General features: G+C 42.3%; 1 protein-coding gene across 4 annotated transcripts in view; it reads right to left on the bottom strand.

Moving 5' to 3' along the window:
- Positions 1 to 4,964: 4,964 nt before the first annotated feature.
- The window catches only part of slc8a4b (solute carrier family 8 member 4b), a 99,270-nt gene continuing 92,060 nt past the window's right edge, over positions 4,965 to 12,174 (bottom strand). For 3 of the 4 annotated variants that reach the window (XM_069518202.1, XM_069518203.1, XM_020095650.2), the window contains one exon: positions 8,257 to 10,705. In XM_069518202.1, the coding sequence (XP_069374303.1) occupies positions 10,326 to 10,705 (380 nt within the window). In that variant the 3' untranslated portion in view covers positions 8,257 to 10,325. Of the gene's footprint in view, positions 10,706 to 12,174 lie in introns of all 4 variants that reach the window. The other variant, XM_020095652.2, reaches the window with a different exon arrangement.

The following is a 12,174-nucleotide window of genomic DNA, read 5'->3' as shown; positions in this document are numbered from 1 at the left end:
AGCTTAAATGACACTTCTTTAACATTATTTGTGAGGAGGCACCTTTGTGGCTAGGATCAAACCTTCTTCCAGTCAATATCACCAATTTAAAACATTTTGTGACTGTATTCATTATCTAGATTGTATATTCAATCAACTCAAATCGTAATTTTTGCAAAATAAATTCCAACATCTCACCAAAATTATATGTTTACATTTCTAATAAATAAGTCCATACAATATTCTTTTGAGATATTTATACATATAGATTATATTGCGAGTAAATGAGAAGGGGAGATGCAGGCCGCCCCTGCACTGACACAAGCTTCAGTTTTCAGTCTCAGTTTAGGCAACACTCTCACTTGGGTTAAAGTTTTGGGAAGAATTGCAGTTTGGGTCAAAATAGATCATTTCGTAATTCTGGTATGTGCAAGTGCTTTGTTGCAGAAAGCCTTGAAGGCAAACCTCTCTCATGGAGCTGAGGCCTCTGGTCATCAACACTAAAAAGGAAAAGGGATGTCTCATCTCTTATTGATTAGTTCAGGAGTATTTTCTGCAAGTTTAATTTTTACGATGATTTTTACAGTCATTTCTCTTGAAGCCAACAACGTCCACGCTCAACCAAGTAAACTCCATTGAGCGTTAGATTTAATAGCTGTGTCTAGGAATTCATTTACACACACACACACACACACACCCTCACTGGCTGCTGTAGACCCCAAGAACTGTCTTTTTGTAATAATCCATCTTTATCCTCAGCCCTTCTTTCTATTTGCTTTGTCCACGTTGCTGTTGCTGGGCAGGGTTCATCTGGAAGTATAATCCATCACAGTTTTAATGATTACCTGCTCAAATCCTCAGTAACCAGAGAGACAGCAGAGTCTCGGAGGAGTCAATTGGTCTGGGAGATTATGTGCGTTTAATCCCAGACGCAGCAACGTGTTGCGAATATCACCTGCGTCTTTTCCAAATGTCCATAACCTCAGGAACAAATCTGTTGGATGTGTCTCTTTTTCACAAAAGCTTTTATTCTCTAATCCGTTCATCATTTCACAAAATTTTACTTCAATTCTTCTCTCCCGTTTTTTGCATTTCATGTCTGTCCATCGGTGAGGGCATCTGTCCATCTGTGCCTTAACATAGTCAAAAGTTCTAACCTTCTTATGCCTCATGTGATTATTTTATGCACTATTGTAGTTTTTTTCTATAGTATACATCATTTAATGCCTCAATGCCTTAACGACCCTAATGACCTCAGTGTGGAAACAATGCATCTGGTTCACAACTGAACTAATGAGACCACTGGGAAACAAAACATACATTAAAGTAAATAACAGGGGGCTCTCACCATGGGGAGATTCTATCACCACGTCAGCACCACTACAACTTACACTGACTGGACAAACACGCCTTCACAATGCTCAAGTGACCACCGCCCCCGCAGGCGCCACAACTACTCCCCGCAGGTCGTCCTGCCGCCTGAACAAAAAAGAAAAAGATAAAAAGAACTAGCAGCACAGAGAGAGTCAGTGAGTTCAGACTATAAAAGGGAAGTCAATAAGATCCCAGAGAATCTGGAACTCCATCAACAAAAATATAAACACTTTTCTTTTCACTTCCATGAGTTAAAGTAACCACAGCACCACTGAGAGTGGCTGGCTCCGTGCTGTGGCACAAACAGGGGAGATGTGAAAGCTGTGGTGTTATTATTTCTATGTTAAAGGTTGAATAAAAGAATTATCCCATGAGGCTACAGAGAAAAGCTCAATCTGGATCAGGCCACACGACAACCAGATGTACAAGACACCATCTACCAGGCCTCAGACAGAGAGACGGTGTCGTGTGTTGTGTGATCTGAGCAAATCATCCACATGTTGCTTCTTCCTGTTTCAAGCTTCCCTTTTTGCCTGTAAAGGACTGAATGTGAACTTTCCTCCCTCGATTAACAGCCACACTGTGTTTGGTGAACACTAAAAGGAAGTTGTTTGCAAAAAGCTGCAGAGCCAATTAACCAACTAAGAAGTGTCAAAACCAGTTTACACGCACAGACAAACATTTGGACCCAGGAGAGGTGAGGCGATCAATGCAGCGTGTCACTTCCTGTCTTCTTCCTCATCCCACAGGATGAATTTGTGTCTGCTCCACCCTCACTCTTCCTCATGTCTCCATTTGTTTATTACTCTCTGTTTGCCTTTCTCCTCTCACACTCTGCTACTCCATCTTCCTCTCCTCTGTGCTCCTCCTCTCCTCAGTCTCTCCCACAGGACCTCTGTGTTTACTCTCCGTCTCCTCGTCTCGTTCTTCTCCAGTGGAGGATGGAGACGAGTCTTGCTGTCGTGGTTACTGTGGGGTTGCCGTAGGAATAACAGCTGCCACTTTGTTGTTTGGAACTGACGGAGAGGAACGAGGATGGGGAAGAAAATGCATCAGAGTTTTTTTTTAAAAAGGTGCAAAACATAGATTGTTTCAAACCTCTAAGTGAAACTTTGGTTGTTTTTTTTCCTCCTCCTTATTCAATTTTTGGAAGTGGAAGTATGGAAATAATCTCGCCTCCCTCCACTGTCCACTGCTCCCAAAGGATCAAATCAGGGAACCGCAGTTTAATATTTTCATCAGCTGACTCAGCAACCCAGCGGTTGTGCGGCTCAGGTCCCAGGTGTTTGCATCTGTTTGTGTGCGTGAGAGTATAAATCTCCAGCAACCTTTCCCCTCTGGCCCGAGCTATAAATATGCTTCTTATGTTGCCAGGTTAGAAAACAGATTTAAAGACAGTCAGTGGTGAACGCTGGAGAGATAATTAACTGTGAGGCTGATCATTAGTGGTGAAAAAGAAATGCACAAACATAGGGAGTTTGCAGGTTGACCTCATTATGCATTTCATAGAGTTTTGTTATGAACGAGCCACAAGGCAAAGCTTTCCGTGTGCCCGTCAATAAACAATTCCGACCCTGAACAATAGAAAGGAACTCTGGGTAAGGACGAGACCACAAATACAAACGAGTAAAGGTTTTCACTGTCATGTGGCTGCAGGGCTCGGCCTCAAGAGATAGAGTGAGGAGTTCGGACATCCGGACATCTGGACATGCCGACGTCCGGAGTAGAACTGCTGCTGAGGTGGTTTGGGCCTCATCTGATCAGGATGTCTCACGCTCTACACATCCCATCTGGCCTTGGGATACCCCAGGAAAGGTGTCGCTACAGAGAGGGACGACTGGAATATCCTGCTTCGTCAGCTGCCTCCACTCCCCAGTCTTGGATATATGCAAACTACTGCAGGCTTAATGCAAGTAGTTCATTTACATGTTCAGCGGATCATCACGCTCCTTTGCACTTATGGAACAACACTGCAGTACAACCAGGACTCCATCATCTTTATGTGCTTATACAGTAGTTGCAGACGTTATATGCTTCACTTGAGTCCATAATCATTTCCAAAATGTCTTTGTAAAAATACTACATCCTCTGTAGACTGTGAACTTCCTATATTAGTTATAAGAGGCCTGACACAGAGGTGGTATGATGCAGTGTTATGATTTAACGTTGCTGCTTTAAACTTGGATTAAGCACTTTTCTTTTTGACCACAAGGGGGCAGCATATGAATGATGAGGTGCAGGAGGCCCTGTAGAGGTGCAGTAAGCGATTAACTGCTGTAGACTTCCAAGGTCACCACATCTGCACTGGTTTTTTTCATGGCCCGTATTCACAAATCACAATTTGGCTTAATAATCTGTTCGAGACATGGCAACCTCTGTTCTTCTGACAAGGGCGAAGAAAGTCTTTTAACGGAAGGACAAAAATATAGAAACCTGGGGGACAAGTGAGGGATCCTTGGACAGAGGTGGGAACATGTGAAACCTAGTTATTGTTCAAATGAACTTGGTATCTTCTAAAAGTTAACGTCTCGTGAGCGTGACATTTCTGCTTTTTCTGTTTATGACAGCTTTTCCCCCGCTGGGCTGAGATGGAGGGAAACACAAAGAGGACATTTCACACTTAAAAACATTTAAATGAGCCGGAGAGCGGATGTGGCTGCGTGGTTGAAGCCCCCAGCAGCTGCACCTCTGTGTGGCTGTGGTTCACTATGCAGACCAGTCTAATTGCAGCACTGATGTTTAATGTACCAACATTTTCCCGGGACGGTTCCAAACACAGATATAAGCCAGGACTAAATTACACACTGACTAATCCATTCAATATAAATACAATTCCACATTTGCTAATTATGTGAAATTAGATTCTTGATTAAGAAAAATATTCCCTGGGAGTCAAGACTTCATCAGTAGAAACCACACGCACACACACTTCGGAGCATTTGCCAGTCAAGTTTTATTTCATCTTGGAGGGGAAAAAAAAGAGCGAGAGAAAAGAAAAGTTCGGTCTTTGTAAACATCTATTTCATTTTTCGTGTCATGTCATTTTTCGGCGTTTAAAAATACTTAAACTCTGTACTACCACATTTTCCAACATCAACACTGTATTTCAGAATGAGTTGAATTCATGCATCGACACACTCATGGATGGAATGATATGAAGAGATGCACGTGTCCCCACACACACACACGCAAACACACATACACACACACAAACACACGAGCGCACACACACACACACACACTGTAAAAAGGTTAAGAGCACACAGTTTATTTTTTTTCTCTGCTAATTTCCTGTTCTACTCTCTGAGGGATCTTTTTTTACAAAACAAGTCACCATAACAACACAAAACAATGAAATACACCAAAAAGTACAATAATAATATAACAAGAATAAAATAAATGGAAAAAAGTATAATACCAATTATTTATATCAAAAGCACTTTGTGACCTCATAAATAGGACTGCGTGATAAGTTAAAAATAAAATAACAGCTTTAAGTGATAAAATATATAGATTTGTTAGGTAGACAGCAACAGAGTGGCTCTATAGAGAGAGAGGGAGAAAGGAAAGAAAAGAAACATGCTGATCATTATAAAGAGGCTGGTTTACACACACACACACACACACACACACACACACACACACACACACACACATACACACACACACACACACACACACACATACACACAAAGCACAAAAATGTGAATACTGAATTTGTTCAATATTTCCTGTATTCAGAAGCCAAATTCTTTACATAAAAGTCTGAACATCTAATAAACAGCAGCAACAGCTCTAAAGACGTGACCTCATCACTGTGTTATAACCACCTGATAATGTTCATGAATGTATTTGAGTTCACATTCAGCTTCACTTAGAAAATCAGTCCCACGGAAACATGCAAATTGATTTCATGATTATTTACAGTGTAAAAATGTCTCTTGTTACTAATGCTGCCTTCAGGTTTATCTGAGTACAAATACTTTTAACAAACAATCTCTAAGATTCAGTTACATTAATGTCACCCCCCCCCTACACACACACACACACACACACACACACACACACACACACTAATATCTACTCTCACAGATATTTCATTTACATGCAGTTATGTCACAGTTTGACTTTTAGACCTTATGGAGTGAGGATGTTTTGAGCGGGCTGTTTTAATTATTGACTCAATATAAAGACGGACAACACCTCTGCTCTTCCTCATAAAATCCACAAATAAGGACAAAATATCTCTGAGACAGACGCCAGCATCTTGTGAATTTCGAGTCTGTGCAGTAAGTGATCAGAGGACGGCAGCGAGATCCGGCCGATACACACTCTCAACCAATCGTGAGACGATTCATCCAGTTTTATAGCATCAAACGACTAATTCAAACCAAACATCAATGTGATAAGAATGACTTCAAATGTATTTGATGTGTATTTTGACTTTTTAGTTTGGTCCAATGGGGCGAATTATAACCTTTACTGCAGCCAGCCAACCGGCGATTGAGCGTGTTTACGTAATTCCATTGACCGACTTGAATATCCATCTCTTGAGTGGATAAATGCATGTGTATAAAAATGTGTAAATGTGAATGTTATTAGTTATAACAGTGCCTCACATACTGTGTGCACACACACACACACACACACACACACACACTTTCTCATCTAATCTTATTCAACAGGTGCGCACGTATGAATCCAATTTCCGGACATTTTGGCATCTAATTCATTAATCTAGCGTATGGGACTCGGCCAGGGACTCACCGGGTGAGCCCTTATAAGGAGATTACTATAACCAACACACAGCAACACACAGACACACACAGACACAATGCATGTAGGCGTGAACACAAAAGAGTCACATGCAAACAAGGGGGGATGAGGAACGCTGTATGATGAGGAACATATGTTGATAATGACCTGCAGAGAGAGAGAGTGAGCGAGAAACTATGTTTTCACATTCAATGACAGAAAGGGCAAGCAAGAAAAGTAAGACACGCACGCGTCTCACACACCAGCAACAGTCAAGAAGACAACGGCTTGCAGATAGATGGTCACTAAGCAACAGGCAAGAGACTAAAAATATGGTTGCATTTCTACACTCACTTAGAGAGCATGCACACGCACAAAAACACACACAGACACACAAGCTCACACACACACACTCAGCTGTCCTCCAGCAAAAGGCTTATCAACCTTTAAAAAGACGACATGTCTAAATCAGTCGTGGCGTTCTTGTGTTCCTGTGGCGTCAGCAGCACTATTATCCTGCCCACTCATTCTTAAACTGGCAACTGTTACACAGACGCTTAAGTCATTGAGAAAAGGAGTCGGGCCTGGCAGGCGTCTTTGGCGTCTCCGTGGGCCAGGAGCCATGACAACATGTGTGTCATGTCAAAACTTGCAAGCCGGCTGATGACCTCCGTCGTGTGGGCTTTTGCTCCTACGTTTAAAAACAGAGGATCTGAATACATCTAACATCTATCAGCAGCCAAGACCGTAGCAACCAGTGAGAAATCTGAGGTCATATCCTGCTCATTTGGACATTTAGAGATTCTACAATTAAAACTTATTAGAATCAATTGGAATACTTCAGTCTGATTTCTCTGCAAGACACTGAAACCATAGTACATTATACTTCCTGTTTACATCCCTACTTCTCAAACTTTCTTTCGGCTGTCATGGCCAAACTCTTTCAAAGACGGTTTAGTTGCGCTGGGGGAGGCCTGGACCTCAGTATTTTAAAAATCCTTGCTTTAGTATCCCTAGGAGCTCAAAGCCAACTTCTCTGTGAGGTGGGAACTTGTTTCTAGACAGCGATGTTAACGAAGAAGTTCCTTTGAAATAGGGCAAGAGCATCATGGCAATTGTCCAAACTCCTTTCATCAGTGAATTGAGGCGTTTTAAGGGAATCACAGAAATCTTCATTGATTTTCTTCAAAAGAAAAATGTGAATATTTCGCTTTCTTTTCTCTTCCATAGCTGTCAGAAAGTGAAGGGAACTGTTGTGACATTTGAGGAAAAGGGTTCAATGCATACAGACGTTGTCACTCCCATGGATCAATGCACCTACGCTCTAAATCCCTGTTTTTTCCACATATTTGCACAAGCGTCGACCTTGACGAGGCAGCATCAGACAAGCCGGTGTCTGTTAATCCCGGTCACGGCTGAGCACACTTTGTAAACACAGCATTTCCATTGGGCTGAAAGCAGCCGGTAATTTGTGCATATTAAACAAGCGGGGACGGTGGGCAGGTAAATTCTTGTTTTCACTCCTCTTTTTCTTCTTTGTGAACAGCAGTAAAACAAAGAAACAAGCCTAATTATTGTTTTCTCTTGGGAGGACTTTCCTTCAGCTTTGCAATCGGCATCGTGGGCAATTGAGAGAAAAAGAAACTGCTCAAACCCTGCAGTTATTTTTCCTTCTATGGCGTCTTTATAACAATGCATTTAATAATAATCTGCACTGACAAGCCGTCTGCTGTCCATTCTGTCCAGCTGCAGTCTTTACCCCTGGGGCAGGACAGGAGGAGTAAGACAAACATACTGTAAATGTGGCTTCGACAATTACTCATACCTCTTTTACACTGAAACTACATGCAGGTTTTTTTTAAAACAAATAACCCCAAAAAAGGTGATTGACTCCCTTCTGATTGCCAGTGGAGGACTTTGCCTTTCAGTTGTTTTCCGCGTGTGTCATGTTAGACGTCGATTAAACTGAGGTGCTCTCCGTCTGCTCTCTCAACAAATTAGCACGTTCTTCCGAGTGTCAAGTCAGACTGAGGATCGGAGTTGATTTAAACATCTCTACTGACAGAAGCCAGATGCTAGCATCTTTTTTTTCTGACCAGTGGAAAAGAGGGCGACAGACAAACAAAGACAAAACAGATGATTTCATATATATATGTGGCATAAAATTATAGTTTCCAGCTACTTGGACTTTCACTTTTTACACACACCATGCCTGGATTAATTAAACTTTCACAAAAACAAAATAAATAGAACATATTTCTGATAAAAGACTCAAACCCATAAAAAAATACCTATGGTCGAGCATGTTTAGCTGTAACGAGAACTGAAATGTACCTGTTCTTTCCAACTACAGCTTGTGGTAACTGCACACTGACAAATAATGGCTGTCTACCTGTGAAGTGATCTGCGACAATGTTCTTCTATCAAATCTTTGGATAACAGAGACTGGTGTTTTTTCAAGAGTACAAAGAAACGTCCCAAAGTTACAACAGCTGCGGAACAAGACACGATATTTCAGAGCTGCCATGCTTTTCCCTCAGAGGACTCGACTCCTCTCTCTCCGTCTGTGAGTCATCTCTGTTTTTATGTTTCTCCGTCGATGGATTTTCCTTAAAACTTCTCCTTGAACTGAAAAAAGGGTCTGAGGGCATTTCTTATCTTCCTCTGGGGGGGGGGGTTTCCTCACAAAGAGAGCGACGTAACATAAATGAAATATCAATGTCTTTAAATGTTTCTAATATCATCATGTACAACTAGAAACACTAGGTCGTCGTTATTCATCATCAAGGTCACAGCCAGTTCTGATTGGTCCTTTTTGTTACATCATTTCCTGCTTTGCTCCAGTTGTCCAGGGAACTGCAGCGTGTAAACAGCATACGTCACAACGTGTAGCGCACAATGCTTCGTCACTGCAGGACAAAAAGATCTTCTGAGGCGGAACTTCTCTAACGTTTCGTCCGTTAAGCCATCCTCCCTTTCTTCCCGGTGCGAATCCAACATCCAACTGCTCTTCTCGACAACTCTCTTCCTCCTCGTAATTTATCTCGTCACACTGTATTAATACTTTTGTTTTTACAATTGCACGGTAACAACATCAACACGTGACGCCATTGAAAATTTAGGGGAAAAAAGAGGGGAGGGGAGGGGAGGGGACAGGGTACGTTTTTGTTAACAACACTTGGCGTTGGCGTTAAGAGGAGAAGGGGCTCGGGATTGGCTCGACAAAAAAAGAGGCTCGGTGCGTGGTGACTACGGAGTTTCATTATCACAACTTTAAGACAAAATCCTACAAGGGGAGGTAAGAGTAAGGCAAGAGGGAGGGGTAGAGGGGTGTGTACAGTCTGTTTGTGAGTGTTTGTTGGCGAGGAGGAATTGGAGTGTACAGTGTATGTGTGTGTGTGTGTGTGTGTGTGTGTGTGTGTGTGTGTGTGTGTGTGTGTGTGTGAGTGTGTGTGTGTGTGGGATGAAGCACAGTGTATTCCAGAAGAGATGGAATAAAGAAAAACAAAAGGTTGTCTTCTGTTGCAGAATCAGTCTATATAAGTGTATATGTTATGTGTGTTGGCAGAGGAGAGGTTAAAAGTCATAAGTCACTGATAGAACTGGATAAAGTTTAACGGGCATCATGGGAGAATCCAACTGTTCCCGCAACAACGAGACACAGTTACGACACAGGGAGCGAGAGAAAGTGAGGAGGGGGTGTAGAGTGTTCTTGCCAATCTACTCTTCATTTCTCTAATCTCTCCGTTCATGTACAGACTTTCAATTTGATTCAGTTTAGTTGCCTCTTGTCCTTCCTCCCTACTTCAACTTTCCATTCAGAGCCTGACTGCGTCTTCTTCTCTTCTACTGGTTTGGCAGTATACTGAAAACAAAACAAAAAGCGCTCTTTAAAACCTACGATTTAATATCAGGTCTTTAGATTATTCTTAATTTAGAGGGTTGATGTATCCCAGACGTTTGGGGTGGGTCTCCATGTCTAAAAGAGTGATGCTAACAAAAATATTTATTATGGACACTGGAGTTTTTACTGGTTTACTGTCAAATCTATTCAAAAGAAAAAAAAAGTTCATGTGTAGATCTGCTAATTCTATAAAAACTACCGTCGCATAACCAGCTCTCTTTCATTCCTTCGTTTGAACATTCCTCCCTCCTCTCTTTCTCTCTTTCTTCATATTGGCAGTAGGTCTCTCTCCCTCCCCCCCTCTCCTCTCCGTTTAAAACTGCGGTAGATGGCAGTAGGCCTCCAGCGAAGCCAGCAGGATGTAAATGAGCCACAGGGAGACGAACAGCAGCGACGTGACCAACTTGCAAGTCCGCGGCCCGCCCAGCTCCCCGCCGGCCACCGTCGCCCTCCGCCGGTACAGCAGCGTCATCACGCACACCACGGCCATGATGGTGAAGAGGGTGACGGAGAAGGCCAGGTTCCCCGGGTCCACCCGGAACGGTTTGCCCCTGGTGCGCCAGGCGACGGCCGCGATGGTCCACGCCACGCCGATGCCGAGGAAGACGTTGACAGCGTTGGAGCCTGTCACATTGCCGATGGAGGCGTCGGCATACTGGTCCTGGATGGCAGCGACTTTGCTGGCGAAAGTGTCTGGATGGGAAAGAATATGAATATTCTTCAAATATACTTCATTATCTTTTATATATACTTTTATCTAGCAGTGGATCAGTGAAGCACTTGAATAGTTCAAGTGAGACAGCCATAAGAAACAAGAAAGACATTTCAACAATGGTGTAACTTCTGAGATGAGATGGCGTCGATATACTTTATCCAGACTTTCTTAAGATGTACATTTTGAACCTTGTATTTTTTTTTTTTTTTAATCAAGTTAGGATATCAAACTAACTAACTAAATGATTCCAAAAGCAGTGTAACAAAAATTAAAACAGGACAAAAGACATGAAAACACTCCCAAGGTTAGAACAACACAAGGAGACAATGTAAAGCAATGGTATGGAAATGAGTCTTATATGAAGAATGTTTTGCTTTTTCACAGCCACTGAGGAAGTATTTTTCATTTCAGTTACATCCACTTGGGTTAAATATATTTTCTACCCATGTTCTACAAATGACACATATAAATCAGATCCTTTTCCAGAAAAGTCACAACTTGACATCAACCCATCATAGAACAGATGTAATAAATACTGCAGGCATACACGAGTGAAGCTCTTTGGTGTGAGGATGATTCAGATTTTTTTTTAAAAGGCAGCGACTACACAACTGAGTTGGCAGGAAACACCAGGGAAACAGCTGCCAGTAATTGTGCGCCTGTCTTGGCTTATTTCTATTTTTAGAAGAGCTGGTGAGATGAGTCTCAATTCTCATTTCAATGTCAGTGAGATTAATCGAAATTCATGAAAATTATCCTCCAAACTTTTCTTTCTTCCGGGCAGTCCTGCCGGTGACAGACCACACAAAAGAAATGAAAAGCGTGCGTGTGTTGTTGACACACAGGCACATGAGATGTGGGTTTTAATCTGAGTGATGAAGCTGCAGCTGACAACCCCGAAGATCATACCCAAATTTAGAAACCCTCAGCATCATAGTTTTTCCTCACAGCCAGAAACATTTAATGGTTCAGAGCCTTCAAAGCAAGCATCCGATCAGCGTTTGCCTGTAATTGCCTGAATCTGCAAATCTGGTGTAAATTGGCTTGATAATCCTTGAGTGCGTCTCTGATGTAATAATGCAGAAATGCTTTTATAACATCTGGAGGAGGTGCACACCAGAGACTGGGGGAAGCTGCAGTAAATGTTTCCAACAACTTTTAAGAGGATCACAATCACACAAACACACTCCGGAGCACGCACTCTCAGTGGAAGTTAGAGTGACCTGCTGGACTTGTCGCACACAAACTTGCATCACCTTGGCCGAGCATACACATTCTCACCCAAGCACACACCTGGGTATGATGGATGATACAATCGTGGAAACACAACAACCCTATAAGAGGATAGAAGAGAGAGAGCGAGAAGAAAGAGGTACGAGAGCAAGTGTTACAGATAAGTGAGGTGGAATATAAGAGTGTGAGGGAAGAACGGATAAAGGCTCGGGAA

This window comes from Paralichthys olivaceus, chromosome 22 (genome assembly GCF_024713975.1).
Source record: "Paralichthys olivaceus isolate ysfri-2021 chromosome 22, ASM2471397v2, whole genome shotgun sequence".
Classification (NCBI taxonomy): Eukaryota; Metazoa; Chordata; class Actinopteri; order Pleuronectiformes; family Paralichthyidae; genus Paralichthys; species Paralichthys olivaceus.
Note: the sequence above shows the minus strand (reverse complement) of the source record. Positions and strands in the feature narration are given on the sequence as shown.